Here is a 25,566-nt window from a genome sequence, read left to right as displayed (position 1 = left end):
GGAACATCAGATCTGATGGAGTGTTGTTACAGAGACCTGAGTGAAGTTGGCCCCCCCACCTTGTTCAAATCAAACAAAATTGGTGTCAAACGTTTGTGCTACGTTTGTGCAGAAAATTTTTTCGTTTGTGCCGCTATCGTTTTTAAGATATTAATGAGAGTTTCCAGAGGTCATCAGAGGTCAACCAGCCCCCCCACATTGTCCAAACCAAACAAAACTGGTGCCTAACAATTCTGCTACGTTTGTGCTGGTTTGTGCTGGTTTGTGCTGCTCAAATTTTTGTTTGTGCTGCTTTTGTTTTGAATTTATGAACAAAAAATTAAAGTTCAAAAGTTCAAGCAGCCCCCCCCCCCACATTAACCAAATCGAACAAAACTGGTGTCAAATGTTAGTGCTACGTTTGTGCTGGTTTGTGCAGCAAAAATTTTAGTTTGTGCTGCTATCATTTTTAATATATTCATACTTTTTTCCAGAGGTCATCAGAGTTCATTTCTTCCAAAGTACAATATGTTTGCTAGCTCCCCCTGGTGATCAATCCAGGGAAGTGTCACTAAGTTTGTTTTTTACCAGTTCATCCTAAACACCTTTAACCTATCTAAACACCTTAACATACCGTAAAAATGATAGTGGCACAAACGAAAATTTTTGCTGCACAAACTAGCACAAACGTAGCACTAACGTTTAACACCAGTTTTGTTTGATTCGGCTAATGTGGGGGGGGGCTGCTTGAACTTTTGAACTTTCATTTTTTGTTCATTTATTCAAAACAAAAGCAGCACAAACAAAAATTTGAGCAGCACAAACGTAGCAGAATTCTTCGGCACCGGTTTGGTTTGGGCAATGTGGGGGGGCTGGTTGACCTCTGATGACCTCTGGAAACTTTAATTAATATCTTAAAAACGATAGCGGCACAAACGAAAATTTCTGCTGCACAAACCAGCACAAACATAGCACAAACCTTTGACACCAATTTTGTTTGAGAGATGTTACAGAGCAGAGATGTAGCAGAGCTAAGAATGCCATTTTGTATAATATGCATCTTATGGATCTCATCATCTCTGATCTGTCTCATCTCTTTTGCTATGTGTCAGATACTAGTACTAGAAGGTAAATTAAAGTGTATATAAACCTTGTACCCTGATAATCTCACCAAATTTTCAGCAGGGATTTTACACTGACCATCACTGAGTAATAGGAGCTAAAACAGCAATAAAATAGTAAAGGGGGTTAAACATGATCTTTATTTTGTAAACACCACTAGGGAATTGAAATTTCTTTCATGTTTTGTGCTAAACAGTATCACAAATATATATTTTATTTTATTTTTTCTTGTAACTTTTTGATACTTTTGTTCTAGAATGGGATCTGAATGATTGAGATTCCTTCACATTCTTTTTGTCACGGACTAGGAATATATTGACGGTCTTTTTTTTTCACAGAAATCATAGGCCTGCTGCATTTGCTGTTTGACTCTAACTATGAGGGCGTTGTCCTAAGTCCATTGGTACAAGAAATCTTTGGGGCTCCAGAACCAGAAGAAAAACTTGACTTGTATCTACAAAGACAGATTGCTTCCTTCTTGGATGCACCAGCAGAGTTGAACAATGACAGGTATTTTTTTTTTAATCAGATTGGTCTTTTATTGAAATATTTAACATTTTGTAAAAAAACAAGTACAGAATGGCCAAAAAAACCCACCCCACCCAAAAACCCTCCACCAGATCCCACCCTTGTGCAACTGGTATCAAGTCGTCTTTGCAAATCAAACTTGCCCCATAGTCATACTATTTATACCCCAGCAGTCAGAAATTGGCCTGTGGCAACAAAAATGAATTATACTCTGGTTTTCAGACCTGACAGTACAATTCTGTCACAAAGTTACACTTGGGAAGCCAGTTCTGGTGTATTTAACTATGGTTCCTATGTTTTTCCAAATTAGGCAGGGTTTCCCCTTCTTAAACACTGCACATTAATTCAATAGTTAACACATTCACTTTCTCAAGAAATTCTAAGAGTAACACAGTTTGGATCCAGCAAGCAGTGATTGTCTTTCTCTCCATTAACAATAAGTGTCCAGAATCTCGCAAGCAATCAGTGGCACATCCTCCAGACACCATAGCACACAGAGCAACATGCTTATAGGCAAGTGGGTAGAGAGAATACCTTTTCTTAAAGGTTGGACTGGAAGTGTGGGCACGACCAGAGCATAAGGGCCATATCCGCGGGGAAGATCCCACATTTCGGGCAGGTAGCATCAGCTCAGACCCCTACGATAAACTTGCTGTAAAATATACAATTGTGACAACCTACCAGATTCACTAAGTGACATTATTACGATTGCCTCTAGCAGGCTATTTAACTGCTCATCAGTAATGGCACCTATATCCCTTTCCCACATTTTGCTGTGTCCTAAGAGGCTACCCCCCCCCCCCCCCTGAAATGTGTTTAACAAAAGGCGGTTTAATAACGGTATGGGTCCAGCCACATAGTTAGTAGTAACCATATATGATAGAATTGTGTCAGTCGGAGGGTCTAAAGGAGTCGGACGTTGTTTTGCCTCAAATGTGTGCCTCGGTTTCAAATACCTATAGAAACAGCTGTGTGGTAGTTGCTAGAACAATTTTATCTTCATTCCCATCATTCAGTTGTGAAAGCTTATATAGTCCTAGAGAGTGTCCGTAAGAACCCCACTTCCAACTGCAAAAATTTAAGGTAAAGCTTTATTTTGCCACAAGGGGGTGAATCTAGTGAACCCTTAAACATCTCTAAGCTACTTTAAAACTTATTCACAGTCTCTGGAATAAAATATACTTTTTCCAACTTAATAATACACAAATTAAAGATAATTCCGTGGCAGCAATTTTTCCTGGAAATCAACACCCCTGAAGATCAGCTAATTGCTACAATTTTAAAAGTACCGTATTTTTCGGGCTATAAGGCACACAAAAAATCCTTTGATTTTCTCAGAAATCAAAGGTGTGCCTTATAGTCCAGTGCGCCTTATATATGAACCATACTTACAGACAACAGCTTCCTTGAACTGTGCACAGGTCTGCCACCTTCTGGTCGTTCATCCTTATAATCAGCTGCGCCTTATACTCCGGTGCTCCTTATATATGAACCTAGACATTTTAGCAGGCATTTATTGATGGTGCGCCTTATACTCCGGTGCGCCTAATAGTCCGAAAAATACTGTAATAAATGCATATATTAAAGGGTGAATAACAGCCAACTTTGGTACATGTGCATTGTGCCCATCGGAGCTGAGGAAAACCTTTATTTCACCAGCTGACGAGTTCCCTTCAAAAAAATAAAATAATAAGCTTGGTGGCTATTTATAAATGGAGTTAGCATTCTGTATGAGCAACTTATTAAATAGAAAATGTATATGTATTAGAAATTTCACAAGCTATGTGCAGCTACCTTATGGCATGGGTCATACAATTCTAATTCCTACTTAGTCTTGAATTATTTAGTGGATTTGGTCTTTGAATTTGTTTTGCATAAATTCTTATGAATGCCTCAAGATATATAGAATTATTTGCTATATATGGATTTGACTTCATGCAATCTCTGTAATTGCTTGCCACATTCGGCCATATTCCTGTTGTGTCCATTAACCCCTTTCTAATATCCACCGTTCACATACAGTAGAAGTCAGGAGCTAAAATTTTGACTAGAGATGAGTGGACCCAAACTTTAAGTTTGGCACTCTTTGCCTGATCTGTACATACCCAGATATGTTGTGTGATTTGCTGCAGAGCAGTCAATCCGGAAGACTTGCTACCTGGGTCAACTCATCTCTAATTTTGACAGAATTTTCTAAACTTGTCGAATTCAGGGATATTTCTGAAACACTACATTACCCCAAATATACCTTGTTTTCCTAACCCTCAACATGGTCAATTGGGACCAAGGAAATGAGAGGTCAGTCAAAAGTGGCTTCATCTAACCTGATGGCCTCATGCACAAAAAACTTGTGCTCCGTTCATGAGCTAGCTGCACAAACTGCAGATAACCCATGGCCCTATAGCCTTCTGTTGGGCACAGTCACAGTATGGGCATAATGCATGCACCATGAACCGGGCAACTGCCCACTCTGCAAATAAAGGGTGTTTTCCAGCAAATCTTTTTATCATACAGCGCTCCATGACAAGACTCTGTTTAACTCTTCAGTGCCTAGTGTCTCATCTATTGTCATTGTTCCCATAGAGTTGAATGGAGAGTGGCTGCGGGAAGAGGGCAACAAAATTATATATATGACAAATATACCTATAATTTGGCCACTTTTTGGAATGTAATACTTGCCCCTGTCCCACAGCCCCTATGTTATCAATGGAGAAGTGACAACTTATTATCAGAAGGATTTCTATTTTTAGTTACTTATTGTTGTATAGACACTCATATTGAGTATACACCCATCAATGATCTGTGCTTTGAAATGCAGTGCAGCTATATTGTTACTGCATTGTTACTGTTGTTACTCCAGTCCAATTTTCAGGGGACTATAAGGCCACAGCACTCTTACAGATACAGTATGTGGACTGATGTAACTGCTCACCTCAGCCTCAGCATTCAGGGGAGAGTTACAGGAGTCCAGGGGACAATAAGGCCACAGCTCACTCTGGGGCCGTAGTCCACTAATTTTAGCCGGCTAATACTGCCCCTTCTTGCATTGCTGATTCAGGAGCAGTATTGCTGTGCATTTGCTCACATTGCAAGCACAGGGGGAAAGCGCATTTATCCAATTGCAGCTTTTTCCAAGGAGTAAAACTGCCTGTACAAATGTCTGACGCTTGTACAGGTGTTAATGCGACCTCTGGTGGCAGTGTATTTTGAACTAAGCCATGAAGTCAGATTATAGTCATGTATAATCAGGAATATGATTTTATAATAAGTCAACTAGAAAGACTAAAAATAAAATGTAAAAAGTCCCATAATGTTCTGCAAGTTTCCCCATGTGACAATGCAGTAAATTTATACATTCTTCAGTGAAGCATATACAAATTTTTTATTGGTAAAATTGTAATGATTTGCTGAATAAAGGTAACTGTTCATTTTTACGCTTGCATTTCCATGTATGAGCATGAAATATAGACAAATGTAGTAGACCTGATGTGGGACAAGGCTTCTCAGTGTTCTGTGTCTGACTGTAAAAGCACTGACTGGAGCCGGAGCATCTTCCATGCATTCTGTCTAAGTAGAATGTTTAACCCATGTTTACTTTTATCTTTCCATTTTATGTGTAGTGTTCCTCTGATTAAAGGGCTTGTCTGAGGCTATAAAAACCCACTTTGGTGGCTGGGATGGGACGGGGTTAAAAAACTTAAACATGTACTTACCTCCGCGGTCCCTCTCGGCCTCCAGCGCTGCCATCTCTCCGATCCGTACCCCTTGTAAACAAAATGGGGAATGAAAGCCACGCTGCATTCAGCTTCCGGCCGGCGAAGGTGACTGGTCACTCACACCTATCCCGTATGATACAATGTTGGGAATAGGGACAGGTGGGAGTGGATACCTTGGCTGTCCAGAAGCTGCCCTGTTTTATTACATGTAGCATGGACTGGAGAGATTGCAGCCCTGGACACCGGGAGAGACCGCACGAGAGAGAGGTTTATTTTTTTTTACCCGCCCCTTCCCGGCCACCCATGGGTTTTTTTATACCCTCGGACAATCGCTTTAAGTTTTGCAAAAGCGTATAAGTACAATTTTTTTAAATTACTGATGGAAGATCATCTTTATTTAGTGTCCATTTGGGAATGAATATCATGGCAGTTATTTATTGATTGGCGATTTTTATTTTTTATTTTTTGCCTTGTAGACAATTGCTGGTGTTTCTTTTGGGAGTCAGCTGCCTTAATTTGTTTGTGCAGAGCAACTGGACTGGACCTCCTGTATTGTCGGTACCTCAGGACTTTTTGCCATCACTTCTGCTTGAGCACTTTTCAGAGGTATGATGATAACTACAGTCTATGACAGTCTATGATACAAAACACGTTTATTGAAAAAATGCTAAGAAGTGATTTCTTTTGATTGCAACACTTTTTTTCTCTTGTCAAACAAAAAAATATTGAAAGGGGTTAACCACTTTAAAGAGAACCCGTCAGGCAAAATAACCCCCCTAAACTAAATATATTTTCATAAACTGCCATTAGAGAGCATTGCCTCTATTCCTTCATTGTCCCTCTACATGACTGTGAAACCTAAGCAATGAGGTCCTAAAGCTGTATGCAAATGACCTGTGAAATGTCCAATAAGTCATTAGCATATTCAAGCTGTCCAGCTTATTCATGAGTGGGAGGCACAGTCACACCCCCAGTGCATGACTGACAGCCTGTATAATGGTGTGAGGCTGTATAATGATGTGCAGCCTGTGTGTGTATAGGAGAAATACAACAGCTCCAGGATGCAGTCATGTTATAGCAGAACATGTCAGGTACTTGTGTAACTGATGTCTGTGTCTCTCACATGTGTATTAGGAGGATGCAGCATGTCAGCAGATGCAGCACACACACTAGCCATGCTTTACTATACACACAGACATGAGCAGGGGGAGGGGAGGGGTAATAGGAGAGACATCACCATGTGACCAGACTCATTTACATAATAAAGAAAAGATGATTTTACAATGATTAATGTATGAATTGACTCGATAAAGGCTGGGATGGATCCTTGTGAGCTGCTCCAACAGGTAGTAGTGACAGGACAAGTGACACAGACCTGATGACAGGTGTCCTTTAACTCATGTTTTTTGTAAAGTGTGCATAAAGTGTGTAAAGTGTGTATGTGTAATTTACCAGTATTAATCTCATAGTCCTGCAACGCTTTCTTGATATTTAAACTGGACTTTCCTGTCCATAGAATGGCCGCAGATGGAGGATCATGTGATCTCTAACTATCCATAAACGATCGCCAGTTAGAGGTCACATGACCCCCCATCTGCGGCCATTTTATGGACATGAACGTCTGGCTGATGAGGTAAAAGAAAAAGAAACTTATTCAGAACTACTGATAGGTATATTGGTAAACTACCTAATATCCTGCTCCACACTTAGACTACAAAAAACATGAGCTAAAGTGGCCAACCCCTTTTATGGTCCTCCAGTGCAGATGTGTTTAAGTCTCTTGAATGTGTGTGCAAAATGTTGTGAAAATGCAGGTTGTACACTTATTTCGTTCTTAAAGAAAAATGCATTTGTCCCACTTTGGGACTCAAAAATAAAGGGTAAAAGAAACCTGCTCTATAAAGGAAACCTTCCATCAGAAATCTCCCACTGCCCAGAGAAACTACACCACGGTTAATAAGAACCTACCATTAGATATATCTTAATAGGAAGATTTCTGATGGTAGGTTTCCTTTAAACCTGGTGTAGAAATTCCATTGATCAGGGATAGAATGAATGATCTTCCTGGCCAGAGGTCGCATTAACACCTCACCACGCGTCATAGACGCGTGATGAGGCGCCATTACCCCCCAAAATAATTGCCATGCGTAAAGTTACGCTTGGTGTGCGCGTGTGCGCGCGCTGTTCTGTGTGAGTGTAGTGTGCGCGCGCTGTTCTGTGTGAGTGTAGTGTGCTATGTGTGCAGTGTATTACCGAATTTTTCATACTCCTCCTCGGGTAAAAATACTCCTCAAAATGGTGAGAGGAGTATTTTTACCCTTCTGGAAAAATGTTAGTGCGACCTCTGTTCCTGGCAGCCCTCTTCCTGACTTGGTTTGATAGACGGATCTTTAACTATTTTGTGTATTGGGAGGAGACCTGTTGAAATTGACAGGTTATAATACTTATTTGAAGAGTATTATAACTTGCAGAGATTTTAATAAGGATTGTCATACATACCTCTTTATTCAATTTTGTATAGAATGGATCTGTATGAATCACTTGCTAAAGGAGCTATAATTCTAGTACAGTACTGGATATTTTTCCCTGGATTTCACACTAAAAGTGGAAAAGTTTATAGATCATGGCACAGCTCAATTGGCACATTTTTTAAATGACATATCTTTCTAAAGCATCTTTGTACAGACATTATTTTTCAAAAATAAAATACCACCTAAAATACAATTCCCCTTGCAGTGCTGGTGACCTTGGTTCAAGTCCCAGGGTCAACACCTGCAAAGAGTTTGTATATTCAATTGGTTTTTGCGTGGGTTTCCTCTGGGTCCTCCGGTTACCTCCCACACTCCATAACATGCGCTGCGTAATCTGTGTGCGCTATATAAATAAAGAATTATTATGGAGTGGGGAAGAGGAAGAAGGAGCGTAGTGAAGGAGAGCTACAAAGACATGTTGTGTCTGGGTCAGTGTGGGAGGTTTAGGGAGCAGAATCTCCTCTGCATTCTGAGTGTGACAGCTTGGCAACAATGTCTATACCCACCAACTCTGGTACAACTAAGCATTCGGGACGGAGACTGAAGAGAGAAAATCTGAAGAAATAAAGCTGCATACTAAATTTTTCCCGGTGTAATTCGAATTTTAAAAGTTTTGCTTGAAGAAAAGATGTGCTGTTGAATTTCCTTTTTTTCAGTGAATTTGCAAACTGCAGCTTATCTTGTAAGTTACCTGAAAGGTTAGGTATACTTTAAAAAAAAGTCTCCTATACATTACAAAATTGGTATCCGTTAAATTTTCCTGCTTAAATAGCAGCTGTATTTTTGTCTTGAGTGGTGAAATATTTTCTGAAGGAGAGAGTGCCACTTCAGAAGCACCAGACAGCACATACCAGCAGACGGACACAAATCTTCATATCATAGATCACTGTTTAAAATGCTGCATATTTGCTGTTCCTAAAAGCTCTTGATGTCAGGAGCCCTGATATATAGGAAAAGCTTCTTTTCTCCTCTGTTGACTTGGATTGGTCATTAATAGTCCAAACACACAGCCGCCTGGTACCCACGTAGCAGAGACGTAGTAGACGAATGATATAGAACCAAAAGGCGACGATAAGTACCGTATATTTGATGACTTGTTTGTTGAGCGAGATAGGACATCCCAGCACACCAGAAAGGCTAAGAAGGTCTCGAACCATGACGTGCAATTTCCATATGAGCCCAGCTGGAATAAAACTGAATTAACCTTATCTGGAAAGTGAATAATCTCCTTTTTTGATGAACGCTCAGTGCTTTTGATTATACTTAATTGAAACTTTGTATTAGTGAAATGAAAATGATTTATCACTTTGCTCTTGTGCATATCCACAAGGTCTCTCTTGTCTAATTTATTCTGAGCAAGCTCTATCTCAATACTTTGTTTGCCAAGAGTGGTGAGTCCCCCCATGAATAAACTGTTGATAATAAGCTGTAAAAATGTCTGGTGGATTAAAAATTAGGCTTTTGGATGGAGCCTAGGTGGATATAATCAGCTGTGCTGGAAATAGAACATTTAAGTAATCGCACTTGCAGTACATAGGGCTGTTTGTTTTGCAAGGATACATCATTATTCTTTCATCATTTCTCTGCTGGTTAAATCACTCCCTGTGTGTGAAGAATATTTTATGCTTCTATAAGTATTTGTGTTCTTGTATTATGTAGTATAGATTTATGTAGCTCAAATTATATTTCAATTATTTTATTAACGTTTTTGTACAAGCACAATAAATTCACAAACCATACTAAAAATAAAAGACAGAGAAAACTACAATAAATGTGAAAACAGCACAAAATGGTGAACTGCTCCAATAAGTTGTGAGAACTCCGATTCCGACCAGTCAGAACAGGACAGTATGAACATTATACAGTAGAATTGCTTTAGATTTGCCACAGAGTAAATGATCAAGACGGTCACCAAACACCTGGAGGGGGCTAACTAAACCCCGGCTCATCAACCCCGGGTGCAATCGGCATAGAGCTAAGGTAGAGAACATGTTCATGATCTCTTCATTCGAATAGTGGCAAAGGTAGGGGCTACCAGGTTGTGCACAGCTAAGGAGAGGGGTTGGAGGAACTGTCACATAGAGAAGCATTTTTAGGCATACACTAAGAAGGGCATGAGGCGGAAAACAGGAGAATTGTACAGAGAGGGAGGAGAAGGCTAGGGACAAAACATTAGGGAACAGGAGGGGCGGGAAAGAAAGGGTCGGTCTCTAGTATAGTGGAGAGGGCTGAGGGACGGCAACCGTCAGAGTCTGGGCTCAAAATGTCTCTGGAGCTCTGGGACTCGCATAAAGCCATCCAATGTAGCCACAGTTTTATGCATTTATCTGAGGTGCCCAGAGTATCGACCATCAATTCCTCCATTTTATGGATGAGCAACAATTCTTGGGCGAAGCAGAGCACCATCTATGGAGGATGACTGTTCGTGCCGCAATCTGTGAAAATCTTAGAAGGGTGTTCTTTTGTTTTCGGATAAGGCCTGGGAGAATGGAGAGTGCCACCTCTGGGGTCATAGGAGTCACTGAGCCTGTGATTTTAGACGTTACCACAAATACCTGCTCCCAGAAGGGAGAGATTCTTGGGCACAACCACCAAATGTGAAGCGTATCACCTCCGTCGGGTCCGCATCTCCTGCACGTGTCCTGGACTAAGGGATACATCAAATTCACCAGCAGATATGGGACCCTATACCATCTGGAGGGAATTTTAAAGTTCCTCTCTTGAGCGGAGCAGGCCACTGAGTGTTTGTGCGTGAATAAATATGTAACTCAAATTATCTAAAAAATCCTTCAGTCAATACAGAAACATGCATTCTCAATTAATAAAGATCTGGCTTTGCCGAATGTTACTAGATCTTATCCTTTCCTTAGCACTTGAAGTGCTCACTGCACAAGTGCTGAGGAAACAGGGGAGGAGGATAAGACCGTGCCCCTCATGAGCCCCTCAGGTTCATTAGCAGAATTTTAAAACTTGAGTTTACAAGGAAGAACACCATGAATAACAAATATAGTCATGGTGCCAGGGTCTATGAGTAAGTGTCTGTGGTTTATCATGATGGATTTTGAGGGTAGATTTCCTTTAATTCTTATGAGAGCATTCAGTATTTATTTATTTATTTTTTTAGACAAATTCTTCCCTTAAATATGGTGCACTTAAATATAAGGCACTACAAAGACTTGGACTTTATTTATTTTCCTCCCTTACATTCCTTAACGCTTTAGTGACGCAGCCTGAAAAAGCTCTAGTGACCGGGCATTTTTAGCGAATTTTCGTAAGTGCCGGTTTAAGGGCCATAACTTTTTTTTTTGCGTACTACCTTAAATTTTTTTGCTGTGTTCTTTTTTCGGGACACATAGAACTAGTTAAAAAGGTAATAAAAGTTTAAACATTTTTTTCCATTTTTATTTTTACTTGGGGTTAATTGGTCATTTTTAAACTAACTCAAAATTATTAATCAATTCCCTATTTTGTTTCGGTCGTTTTGATATATAATATGTATAGTCTTAGGCAAACAAGGCGACTATGGCGATGTCATTTCATTTTTATTAATATTTATTAATATTTTTTGTGTGTGTGTTTTTACTTTATATGTCCCCCATGAGGTCATTAAAGACCCCTGGGGGCTTTTTCACTTAGACCCAGCAGCTCTGTTTAACTCCTTTAGGCCTGGAGGTCACGTGACCACTGAGTCTATGGCTCTGCTCCCAAGTGCACAGAAGGGAGAAGCGGTAATGAACCGCATCTCCCTTCTCCCTAGGGTCTCCTTATGCCTCTGACACACGGAGACCGGGTCCTGCTCCTGTGACTAGCTGCAGATTCTTGACCTGCACCCGCTGACGTGTAAAGTCAGTGGGCGAGCAGAGAGGAGTTAAATATTCTTATAAATATACAATTTCAAAAGTTTTCATTTCTCATTTTTAACACCCAATACTTTACCACAAACCCTGCCTTCCCCCATGGACAGAGATGAATAAAAGAAAAAAAGGAAAAAAATAAATATAGAAATAATAATAAAACAGAAAGGTACCCAACTAGGGTGTAAGTGACCGATATTTTACTCTTTCACAGTATTCTAGCGAAAGAACCAATTTCCAAGAAATAATTTATCACCCTTCCCATTCTTCCCACTCCTTACAACCTCGCCTTTGCTTCAAAAAGTTGAACTGGGTGGTCTGCCTCTAAAGCAGTGGTTCTCAACCTTTCTAATGCTGTGACTCCGCAATACAGTTCCTCATGTTGCTATGACCCCAAACCATGTACAAGAATATAACTACTATAATACTGCCCCCTATGTACAAGAATATAACTACTATAAGACTGCCCCCTATGTACAAGGATATAACTACTACAATACTGCCCCCTATGTACAAGAATATAACTACTATAATACTGCCTCCTATGTACAAGAATATAACTACTTTAATACTTCCTCCTATGTAGAAGAATATACCCACTATAATACTGCCTCCTATGTACAAGAATATACCTACTATAATACTGCCCCCTATGTACAAGAATACACCTACTATAATACTGCCCCCTATGTACAAGAATACACCTACTATAATACTGCCCCCTACGTACAATGATGTAACTACTATAATACTGCCCCTATGTACAATAATATAACTACTATAATACTGCCCCCTAGTTCTAGTTCACCCTCCCCTGCTGCCCCCAGTTCTAGCCCTTCCCTGCTTCCCCCCAGTTCTAGCCCTTCCCTGCTTCCCCCCAGTTCTAGCCCTTCCCTGCTTCCCCCCAGTTCTAGCCCTTCCCTGCTTCCCCCCAGTTCTAGCCCTTCCCTGCTTCCCCCCAGGTCTAGCCCTTCCCTGCCAGCCCTGTTCCGTGGGAGTCTATATAGAGGAGAAGCCGGAGGGTCATGTGATGATGATATCACCACAGGTCCTCAAGCTTCCCCTGTGTACTGCAGCCGACAGGTCCTAGAGCAGTGAGTGCTTATTACACACGTTTTATTCCGTTTTTGTCTCGAATCGCGGCAAAAACGTAATAGAATCGCGACCCCTGTGTTTTGGTCGTTCGACCCCCGCCGGGCTCGCGACCCGCAGGTTGAGAACCGCTGCTCTAAAGATATGTAATCTAAACCTATACGGACGGTCCCCTACTTAACGACACCAACTTGCAGACAACCCCTAGTTACAGAGGGATCCCTCTGCCCACTGTGACCTCTGGTGAAGCTCTCTGGATGCTATTACTTTAGTCTCAGGCTGCATTGATCAGCTGTAAAGTGTCTGTAATGAAGCTTTATTGATAATCCTTGTTCCAATGACATCACAAGATTTTTAAAATGCAATTATCACTGGAACAAAAATAAATGTGTCTGGAGCTACAATTGCATACAAATTCAATATATATAACATTCGGCCACCACTGTGAACAAGCACGGCGGCGCTGCATCGCAGAGAGCCCGCAGCGATTGCACAATACATGCGCTGCTGCCAGCTATTCTTACAGGACCCCACTGACAGGGCCATGTCGGGCAGCCCCTTCATGAATAAGGCCGACTGCAGCACGGAGGATACTAGGATCTGACCTCTTATTTGGAAAGAGGTCGGATTGATTGAAACGAACTTTGCCAACCTAAATTTAAAAAAAATGTCATTGCTAGAATAGTGCTAGGAGAGGATTATGGGGGACATAATTAGGGGTCTTTGAGGGGGGGGGGGTGTTAGGTCTTCTTTAAGAACAAACATACAGAACCATTCTTGAATGTAACATTCTCTGAGGTTTATATGGTTGGTTTCCTATAGAAAATTTCAACAATGTGGCAGATTACCTCCAATGGCTCTTATTGAATGTCTATAGGTCCACAACAAAAAGCTTATTTTATCTCATAATCTATTAAAAAAAAAAAGTGAATAGCTGGGGATAACTATGATACAGGTAGAGATACTTAACATTCAGTAGAACATCTGGAAATTAGGATCCTAAGCTGTGTGGAAAACAGTATTATTTAGGATACAATCTAGCAATTATTATGATGTATTTGCAGACAACAGAAGTAAAGGTTTAGTGACTTGATTATTCTCTGCTTTAGTGCCAGTGTGGATTTTATAAATACTGAAGGCATAGGGACTGCACGCACATTCAGCATAATGCAAGTATGTGCTGTTGTATTATGCTCTGTGGCAGCTTGTCAGTCCTTATCATTTTCATCCAGCTTCTTTTGTTATCACAAAATAACCTACAATCTGCAAAATGAACAGATCCCAATGATTAAATGTAGGAGATGTTCTCCAAGAATGCTGTGTAAACCTCTTTTGGTTGTTTGTTTCATTAATATAGCTTCTTTGATTCATTGTGTGTGGGTCATTACTATAATACAGAGTATTGTATAATTATTTGCCAGATATGACTCTGGCCGCTGTCCATTGCTAGTGGCCAGCAAAATGCAAATGTATTCATATGCATCAGGCTTAACACAATAAAACATTGTTAATATGGCCTAATCAGTAGTAGATTATAATACAGGTGGCTTGGGTGGCCACCATGGCCCAATGCTTCTAGGGGGCTCATGGCCATTTGAACCATTTTGAGTCTCTCAAAAGTCCTCAAACTGCAGAAACAAAAAAGGATAGAAGGGACTGCCTTTTTGTAATTGCCCCCAATTTTCAAACAGCCCATGGCCCATTGCCAACTTAATCTGCCGCTGGAAATAACACTGCACACACACAAACACATAATGAAAGTATTCAGAACCCTTTACATATTTCACTCTTTGTTTCATTGCGTCACTTGGTAAGATCAAAAAAGTTCATTTTTTTTGCTTATTAATGTACACTCTGCACCCCAACAAAAACAGAAGGTATTTATGTTAATTTATTAAACAAGAAAAAATGAAATATCAAATGGTCGTAAGTATTCAGACCCTTTGCTGTGACACTCATCTTTAACTCACATGCTTTCCATTTCCTTCTGATCCTCCTTGAGATGGTTCTACTCCCTTTAATGGATACCAGCTGTGTTTATTAAAACCGATAAGACTTGATTAGAAAATCCACACACCTGTCACCATATAAAACCTGGCAGTGCATGTCCAGGCACACGAGAATCACTAGGTCTAAGGAACTGTCCAAAGAGCTCAGGGACCGAATTCTGGTAAGGCACACAACTGGCCAAAAGAATTTTTGCCGTGCTCACAGTTACTTATAGCACAATAGCCTCCATAATCCTTAAATGGAGAAGTTTGTAACGACCACAACTCTTCCTCAACCTGGCTGTCAAACTAATTAATTGTGAAAGAGAAAGTAAGAAGTAAAGAAGAACCACGATATCATCACTTGTACAGAATTGTGGTGCATAGTCCGACTAAGTACTCACACACCCCTTTAGGTGCCTATTTTTTAGAATACTGAACAGCCGCGACACAAAACTGATGCACACACTTTATAAATACATGTGCAAGCAGTTTGCATGTTCTTACTAGTACAGAGTGAGACAGAAAACTTTAAGAAATGTGGCCCAATGACTCTCAGAAGACAGCTAAAATAACAAAATCGTGTCTTCAGAACAACTCTGTGACCATTCTTGACTGGTCCAGCCAGAACCCTGACTTAAACCCTATTGAGCATCTCTGGAGACTGCAAGGAACAATGGCAGAGTATCCCCAAATCCAGGTGTGCAGAATCATGGCTATACTAGTTAAAATGGGTGCTTGTACTACTGAGCAAAGGGATTGAATAATATTGTGACAGTTTTTCTTGTTTAACAAATTGGCAAAAATATCTACATTTCGTGAGTTTTTTTTTTTTCTGTCAAGATTGGGTGCAGAGTTTATATTTAAGGGTTTTTTCCATGAAAGGAAATTCTCAAATTACAATCCCCTAGTGATGTTAACACAATAAATTATTAACCCTTTTCTTCACATTTTACTCAGTTTTATTGCTGTTTTAGCTCCTATCACTCCCTAGGCTGGTCAGTGCCAAAATCTTCTCTAAGCAAACACTTCATGATCCATCTAGTTCTGTAAGCTGACAACGTGGTTAGATAATTAGGGTACATGTTCATATATACACTTTCATTAAGCTTTTGTGCACTGTACTAGTATCTGACACATAGAAAGAGACATGAGACAGATCAGAGATGATGAGATCCATTAGATGCCAACTGCACGTAATAGCTCTCCTACTACATCTCTGCTATTCCACAACACACTAGATCTGCTGTGCCTTCCTGCAGTGCCTCCCAGATAAACAACTTATACGTGTGTAGTTTGTAGTTGTCCCCATTCTGCTGTTCAGATTCTGTGTCTCGGTGTGGATCAGTGAGTGTGGACTGTGTGCTAGACTCCAGGGGGTGGAGCTACAGAGCAGAGACAGAGAAACTCCACAAGCACGGCCGTCACACAGGAATCCAAGTTGGCGGCCCCCACCCCAAGTCAGAAGTTACAGGGTTGTGTCTAAGGGCAACTGAAATTGTGTACACCAGGACTGATCGAGACAGGTTGGACTTATGTCTGTGAAATGCTGTATTTTTGTTAATAACAGTGAATTAGAGAATGTAATTTCATTTATCCTGAATACGTGTAAGAAACTTGTCTTCACAAGAATACCCCTTTTAATGAGCAAAATAAAGAACTTTTTTGATCTTGCCAATTGGCTGCAATGAAACAAAGAGTGACAAATTTAAAGGGGTTTGAATACTTTCCATACCCAATGCATTTGATACAATAATAGAGCTCACTGCTACACGTACTCCATGTGGTGGAGGCAGAAGACATGTCCAAACATCCACACTTCCACCAAGATATCAGTAAAGGGGTCTAGACTCGGTACTACAGACAGCTCTTTCTAGTAGTGCATGTGGCTCCCCTGCAGGTGCGGCATATGTGTTGTTTGGTCATACGACCAGAGAATCCTCGGTTAGTACAGGATTACTCTGCTCTGATCACATGACCTTCCATCAGGAGTGGGAGCTTCAGCAAAGTAGGGAGGAGAAGAGCCCTGTGCAGAGTAAAATTGCCTGTACAAGCATCTAGGACGCTAGTACAGGAGTTGACGCGACCTCTGGCTATGGAGCACTTAATCTATATCTTCTTGAAATCTGGAGACCCCTTACCTTCTCTTCACTTTTCTAGATAACTGCATCAAATTCATATTCCTTAGACCAGTGATGGCGAACCTTTTAGAGACCAAGTGCCCAAACGACAACGAGTACACACTTCTTTATTGCAAAGTGCCAACATGGCAATTTCAGTAGTAACTTATAGCTACCTTCTCTGTCAGAGCTTTCAATCGTATCAGTGTCACTGATGACACTGATACAGTATAAAGAAATTCTGTGTATCATTTTAGCTTTTCTCCAGGGTCCCCTGATCAGTAAGAAACACAAATCCTGGATTTGTAGCTCTAATGGTCACCAAGCTGTATCCACACCTTCTCTCCACCCCAATAGTCTCAGGTCCAGGATGTGTTTGTAAATAGAATGGAGCGCAAAATATCCTGGGTTTCCTTGGACTGCCGGAGGAGGCCTTGAGTCCTGTCTAGCAAACTTTGGGCTAGGGTGACAGCCTGGGTGCCCACAGAGATTGCTCCGAGTGCCACCTTTGGCACCCGTGCCATAGGTTCGCCACCACTGCCTTAGACCCATCAAAAGAAGTATTAATTTCCGTAAACAGAATGGGGCACTTTTTCTAAGGGTCTGCGGACCGCATTTCCGTCATTTAACAGGTTTTTGGCGCATGCGGACAATCCAACTGATTCGGACTAAGCGTGGGATTTAACATTCAAATTGTGTCGCAAGACATGCACTCGCATACACTGGGTACGGAGATGGTGAACTCCGGCGGACCGCAGCCGGGAAGCGACACATGCAGGATATTGGGCGTACGATCTTGGTGAATTGCGCCGGACTTCATCCTCGTCGGACAGTCCGAATCTGGGATCGCAACAGGACCGGGTAACGAAATGTGCACAAATATAGATTTTATCTGGTTATTTGCTCTAAATTTAGCTCCAGATCTGATAAAGGTCCCAGTTTTAAAGCAAATCTACCATCAAAATCAAGCATTATAAACTAGGGACACTTAATCATAAAACCAAGCATCGTGACTGTGGAAATCTTATGTTTGTTATCCTTTTGTCTCCTTCCTTCTAAAACCAGCTTTTAAAATTATTCTAATGGACCTGAGGGGCTACCCTAGCCCCTCTGTGATCTGGCTTTATTTGCTGCTATACTGTCTCACCCATCCTCCTACTCCCTCCACACTTGTGATCACTTTCTGCAGCAGAGGGGAGGGTGAGACAGTTTATCCGCTTAAGTCAGATCATGGAAGGGCTAGGGTAGCCCATCAAGCTCACTTTTAAATTTGTGCTAATAAGCATCTCTGGCTTTATCATGCTTTATTTTCATGGTAGATTTCCTTTAAAGGAAACCTACCACTTGTAGTGGCAGGTTTCTGATGGCAATACCGGGCACCAGCTCAGGGTGAGCTGGTGCCGGAGCTTATTTTAGTTAGTGGTTTAAACCGCGGTATCGCGGTTTAAAACACTTTTTAAACTTTATAGCCGGCGCAGGGAGGTACGCGCTCGGCGCTTACCATGCGCGCGGCTCTCATTCACTTCCTATGTAGCCGCGCGCACGGTAAGCGCCGAGCGCGTACCTGCCTGCGCCGGCTATAAAGTTTAAAAAGTGTTTTAAACCGCGATACCGCGGTTTAAACCACTAACTAAAATAAGCTCCGGCACCAGCTCACCCTGAGCTGGTGCTCGGTATTGCCATCGGAAACCTGCCACTTCACAGTATACAAAAATTGCATTGAAAGTGTTAACCACAAAACCTTGCTTTATCTTGTGTCTCTGTGTAGACTGCATCACATCAGGTCAGCTCATTCCTGCCTTATTAAAAATAAAAAATAAAAGTCGGGAAACCCCGGGGTTGAACGCTTGTTAATATTTTATCCTTTTCACTGGTGCTCAGCCTGTCTAATGCAAAACCCATTAACTGCTTTTATTCGCTGCAATGCATTGCGAGTCCCTTATGCCAGATAAAGGGTTGAACTAGCTGCAAAAACACATTGATTTCCTTGCTAAAAAGAAAATATGACATTTTTATTTTCTCAGTTGCTAGAAGTATAGCAGGTGTGTGTGTATGGCTTTTTTTTCCTTCACTGGCAGAATCATGTTTTGTTTTATGTCGCAATTCCATCCTCTGCTATTTTCACGGTTATTAACCTATTTTTAATCCAATTCTGTTTTTGTTGAAGCAATACTTTAAGGATTATGTAGTGGTGCAATGTATCTTTTATAGATAGTGCATGTATGCACTACTGTAAGCACGTCATAATGTTTGCTTCTTGTCACACTGGTATCATTGGTTTAGTCTTTTTATTTTCAAGATACACGGACGATTCCATTGTTAACTATGTATAGTAGGGCTCTGTTTACAACACATTTGTGCTGTAATGGGGGTGTATTTCACATGGCTTATACTTTAGCAAGAAGACTTTTCTTTTCACTGACATTATACAGTGATTATACAGTGTAATAATAATAAAAACAATAATGGCACCATCATAGCCTTCAGCTCTTCATAGATCTTGGGGTACGTAAACAAATAAAATGAGGCATAACAGACCAATGTCATAGTCAGGTAAAACAATAGGATTGAAGGCCTTGCTCTCACGAGCTTACAGTCTGTACAGGACTGTAAAAAATTGAGTTTATCTTGCTAAGCACTATGCTGCTCTACTACCGTCTCCTCTCTTCTAGGAGTAGATGCTTTTTCAGGATTTTAGTTGAATACTTACAGCCAGAGGTCACATTAGCACCTGTACAAGTCTCATAGATGCTTGTGCAGGTAGTTTTTCTCCTCCCAAAAAGCCAGATGCATCTAAAATGCAACAACTTTTCCCTGTACTTGCAGGATAATGAAGGTGGCATCACTATATGCAGTAGTGCAGGTGTGCCTTCTCACATATAGCAATGTTCACAAGAGACTTAGCAGCTGTGGTGCTTGACAGCTCTGCATGTTGCATGGTGGTGTTGCATGTATGCCCAAGCAGTACACACATACAGTTCCTCCCGGACTTCTCCCAGCCTCTTATCAGGTCACGGTGCGCAGAACTACCAAAAACCACCCCCTATGCTTGTCCAGCCTCAGGACTGCACATTCAAATCTCAGAGGCTGGAGCACTACCATAGACAAGTGTGACCACATGAGGTCAGGCAGGGGACTGGCTACAGGCTGGCTGAACACTGTAGTAAATGGTCTAGTCAGTGACAGATGTGTGAGAGGCTGGGTTAGTGTCAGAGACTATTGGTAAAATGATATCAGCCTTACAACTAGGACAAGTGTTGGACACCACATTGTGGAGTTGCATTAGTGACAGAGCCGTTTTTTTCCCCCCTGTACGGAGCTCTGGGAGTGCTTGTTTTCTGTGTAACAAATTATGCTCTGTAGTGACGGTATATTTTATTCCATACCGTGTTCTGGGAAGTTCCTAATTTGTTGAAATTTAAAAAAAAAAACATTTTTTTTTCTTGTGGGCACAGCAGTTGTTACCGGTGGGTGTTTGCTGCAATATGCATGGAGAGGGCCCGGGGGCTCATGCGAATAGAAAAAAAAAATAATTAGTGCCCACCCCGGTACAAGAGACTTAACTTCTATTTTCAAAGGAATTATTATTATTTATTTTTTTTTTCACACCTGTTATCAGTTCAACACCTGAACTGGAAACAACTTGTGACTTCTCTGTATTTGATCTGCCATCCACTACAGGACAGGAAATATATTTACCGTATATTCCGGCATATAAGACGACCTGGTGTATAAGACGACCCCCCTACTTTCCTGTTTAAAATATAGAGTTTAAGATATATTCGGCCGTATAAGACTACCCCTTTTCCAACGCATACAAAACACCGGTAAAAATTAAAATAAAAACAGATTTGAATTTAACATGGTCCTTTTTTTAATTTAAATTCTTATGACATGCAGGTATATAGCAGGAAAACTGTCCCTCATAAACATAAGGCATACAACAACAACATTACCATCGTTCATTTTACTGTAAATGTTACCATACTGTACCTTAAATTTTTATTTTATTAAATATTCCATGCAATGAAAATGGTGAAAAAACGCATTTTCGCCATTTTCTTGTGGGCTTGGATATTACGTCTTTCACTGAGCGCCCCAAATGACATGTCTACTTTATTCTTTGGGTCGGTACGATTAAGGGGATACCAAATTTTTATAGGTTTTATAATGTTTTCATACATTTACAAAAATGAAAACCTCCTGATTTTTGCCAACTTCTGGCAAAAAAGTGCCATTTTCGACTTTAGGCGCTATTTTCCGTTACGGGGTTAAACGCATTGAAAAACCGTTATCATTTTTTGATCGGGCATTTTCGGACGCGTCGATACCTGATGTGTTTATGATTTTTACTGTTTATTTATGTCAGTTCTAGGGAAAGGGGGGGGGGGGATTTGAAATTTTAGTTTTTTTTTATTATATATTTTTTTTTTAACTTTTTTTTTATTTTTATTCATACTATTTTTCAGACTCCCTAGGGTACTTTAACCCTAGGTTGTCTGATCGATCCTACCATATACTGCCATACTACAGTATGGCAGTATATGGGGATTTTCCTCCTCATTCATTACAATGTGCTATCAGCAGGGGTTAAAATGAAATAGCCCCGGGTCTTCGGAAGACCCGAGGCTACCATGGAGACGGATCTTTTTAAGGCTGCCGGCAGCTTTGCCGGCAGCCATCGCTGTGAAAGCACCCGCGATCGGTGCAATATGCAGCAAAGACTTACTGGCTATGGAGAGGGCTCAGCCCGTGAGCCCTCTCCATGCAGCGCGACCCGACCACCGCCGTGAATACACGGCGGGTGGTCAATTACCGGCGTATAAGACGACCCCAGACAAGACAGAAGATTTTTCAGTCTTCAAAAGTCGTCTTATATGCCGGAATATACGGTAATTCACTAAAGGGAGTTATCCATCCTTACAACTGGTGCAGTCAGTAAGCCAAGCTTCTGACTCCTCAATTTTCCTCCAACTCCACCAAATTGGTCACCTACTCCGACTCTACATCCCTGTTTTTCTGTTCACCCTTTCAGTTGCAGCATGAGATTGGGCATTTCTTCCCAATGGCTTTTTACCTCTGATGTGTAGCCAAGGAGATTCACTGCTGGGCATGTACATCAAGTGCAGCCACATTCATCTCAACTAAAAACCTAGAAGAGGGGTGTATACCCTGTGGCAGTGGGGTCACATGCAGCCTGTAAAGCCACGAGTTGCAGTCTGAACCCTGCTGACAGAGTCCAGTCTGTGCTTTCATAAGAACTCTAAGCATTCATTGGTGCAGGAGCCCAGATAATGGTGACTGCAGTTGAGAAGTCCTCCCTGCCACTCCACTCTATATCCTGTCTTCTGATACCGGTTAAATGCCCAGTGTCTGGACCCAGAGAACAGCGGCCCAGTTGAAAGAGAGGAGGTCTACCAGGCGCTCTTCTTGCTCCTGGCACAGTTATGCTTTGGGTTCTGATGCTGGCGCATACCACCAGCGCTGAACACAGAGTACTGTGGCACATGATGGAGAGAAGAAGCTGAAGTGTGATAAGTAGTCAGGAAAGGAGAGGATTTTTTTTTGTGTTCTTTGGCGGTCACCAGTGTTTGTCTGCTCTGGCGGGCATATTTCATAAATGAAATTTCATAATTTATTAGATATTCATGTAAGTCAGAGTCCATTTTAGAATCCAGTTTAGGATTGTGAGTTTACTTTATTGATTAAACTTTCAAAGAACTGGTGGAAATCTAGTATTCAGTTTGGAATCATGCTGAGAAATGTTTTGTAAAAGGTATAGGTAAATATACTTGGGCTTAATAATGCCTGCAATTGATTTTCGTAAAATAGATTCACATCCTGTGGCTTTTAAAATTGAAAAGAATGACCAGCTGTGAGTCAGATAGAAGAGCCTCCATTCTCCAGACTTCTGATGGTAGGATTTTTCACCTTCACGGCATATTTCTTTTTATTTTGGTTTTGTTCATGTAGCAAAGTCAATTATCCTTAACTTTTCAAAGATTTTTTTCTTGTGGGATTTCTATATGTTATCCCTTTTTATTGTAGTGAGTTTTCTTTACAATTTTTAAGCACTATCCTACAAATGCAATTGTAATTACTGGGGATGATATTAAAATTGGCCTTATTTTAGATACTTAGATGCAGTCTATGAGTTCCCACATCAACAAATAAACTGCATTGCATCGGTAACTAGGTAAGCTTTCTACTTGATAGTTTTTTTTTTCAGTTTTTTGTCATTTTAGAAAAAACTATCTTGTTATCATAAGGGAACTTAAATGGGTTCTCTACTTCTCTTTTGTAATGTGTGAGGGGTGAGCTATTAGGTAATTTACCAATATACGTCTATTAATAGTTCTTCACCGCTTTCTTAAAATGTAAAGTAAAGTCTTCCGTCTTGTACGTTATCTATCAGACATTCCTGCTCCTAAAATGTCCACGATCAATCCCCCTGAGGGTGCGGTCACACGTGACTCTTGCGGGAACAGGCCTCGGCCCAATCGCATATTTGTTTTAGTAACCAGCAACCAGTGTCTTGCATTTAAACATTTGTAAATGCAACGCATGTGCCAGGTGTGACTGCACCCTTATAGGACCTTATGGGGATATTCATGAATATAAGCTTAAAGCGTAACACTCGTTTCAGACAGTTTTTGGATATTGTGTGTGTAACTATTTTTCTAATATACTTCATTCTGCTTAGTTTGTAGAGAAACAGACTGCAGTGTGTCCTTTAGTTATAATGTAACTTCTATATTGTTATGGCAAATCTGTTTACCAGATTGAAGACTGGTATCTGCACACCCATAGCAACAAATTTAGCAACCTGGTATACCACTACCAAGTGTACCATAAAGGATCCGTAGGTACACTGAAAATATGGCACTGACTCTTGGCCTAGATAAACGCAATGTACTCGAGTATAAGCCTAGTTTTTCCAGCACTAAAAAATGTGCTGAAAACCCAAACTCGGGTTTTACTTGAGTAAAAAAAATCAAAACTCACCTTTCTGGCTTCCCCCGCTGCTGGATATATACTGGGGGATATGGGCTGGTAGGCTATATACTATGGGGCAGGGTCCGGCAGGCTATATACTGGGGAGGCTGTGACTAATGCATTTCCCACCCTCGGCTTATACTCTAGGTTTTTGTGGTAAAATTAGGGGCCTCGGCTTATACTTCGGTCGGCTTATATTCGAGTATATACAGGTATTTATCAAGAGCTGGAGTATAGAATTTTTCTGTAATGTCTATAAGACCTACTACTTGGTGTGGAGATGGTATATCTATAAAAAAATATCTCCTGTACGGCAGAATTGAATGTCCTGAATTTTGTGCCTTGGGGCTTAAACCACACCCATGTTTATTCTTTCTTTATTTGTTTGTAAGAAAATTTTAAAATGTTTGCTAAAGGTCTAGCGATTGTAATGTAACTGATGTGACTGCAAAACTCTTCTTGTATTCTATACATTGTATTGAAGTACTGTATTTTTCGGACTAGAAGGCGCACAACAAATTTCTCTTATTTTCTCAGAAATAGTCCAGTCCTTATATATAAACCGTACTTACAGACAACACGTACTGTATAACGTTTAAGAGTGTTTAAGATCTCCGCGCCAGCAATTTCCTGCACCAGCCCACACTGTACATCTGGCACAATACCCCACCGGTGGTACCACCAGAGCCATAGTGTCGAGCATGCAGCAATCCTCATCGGCCGCCTGAGTAAGCAATTTTACCCCTATACCTGCCAGCCCTGTCACAGGGGAAAGAGAGGGAGCCACAGGGAACCCCACAGGACTAACACCCTGCCTAAGGAGGGAAAGAGATGGGGCAGTGGGAGACTGCTTAATCTGCAGAATCACCCTTGGGACATTAACCCCTAACAAGCCCGTACCTCTGAGATCCATGTTCTTTGCATTGGAGACACGTTTGCCTGGAACTGCAGCTGCCTTGAACTGTGCACAGGTCTGCCACCTGCTGGTCATTCATCCTTCTAATCAGGTGCGCCTTATAATCCGTTGCGCCTTATATATGCACCTAGACGTTTTAGCAGGCATTTATTGATAGTGCGCCTTATAGTCCGAAAAATACAGTAATTGTCAATTATGTATTTTATGTATTGTGAAATTATTGAATTAAAAAAATAGTACCGTAATGAAGATTACGGAGTATCTGTCATGCCATGACCTTTCATATCAATGTGTGTGCCTGCACCTCATGTGGCGTATTTCTTTTAGGAGTTAACAGGTTTGGTTATTTGCATGTGATATCTGTGCTATTTATTATACCTTTGAGTTCATCTTTAGTATCTCAGTGCTCATCCTCCATGTAATATGATTATATGCTGCTGTTCATGTTACAGAAAGTATTAGTAGCATGTACTATAAAAGAAACTGAAACATGTAAATGGTTTTTTAAATAGAACAAACCAATCTGGGAACAGATTTCACTGCTCTGAGTCTGCATTGTTATTTCTGGTGTGTGCGTTCTCTCTCTGTAATGTTTCTATGTGCTATAAATTCAGGACATTGCTAGAGGCATCACTCATATTTTATAGGATGAGACAACCAGAGCTGGGTCTTCCCTCTGAAAACCTATTTTTATTTGGCTGTGTTGATGCCTCAGGGCCATAGG

General features: G+C 40.9%; 1 protein-coding gene across 3 annotated transcripts in view; it reads left to right on the top strand.

The window, feature by feature from the left end:
* TTC27 (tetratricopeptide repeat domain 27) overlaps positions 1-25,566 on the top strand; it is a 265,931-nt gene that overhangs the window by 15,578 nt on the left and 224,787 nt on the right. For all 3 annotated transcript variants that reach the window (XM_072140844.1, XM_072140842.1, XM_072140843.1), the window contains exons 3-4: positions 1,440-1,611; positions 5,822-5,951. In XM_072140844.1, coding sequence (XP_071996945.1) covers positions 1,440-1,611; positions 5,822-5,951 — 302 coding nt within the window. The remainder of the gene's footprint in view (positions 1-1,439; positions 1,612-5,821; positions 5,952-25,566) is intronic.

The sequence above is a fragment of the Engystomops pustulosus genome, chromosome 3 (assembly GCF_040894005.1).
Source record: "Engystomops pustulosus chromosome 3, aEngPut4.maternal, whole genome shotgun sequence".
Classification (NCBI taxonomy): domain Eukaryota; kingdom Metazoa; phylum Chordata; class Amphibia; order Anura; family Leptodactylidae; genus Engystomops; species Engystomops pustulosus.
This window is presented reverse-complemented; position numbering and strand designations above follow the sequence as displayed.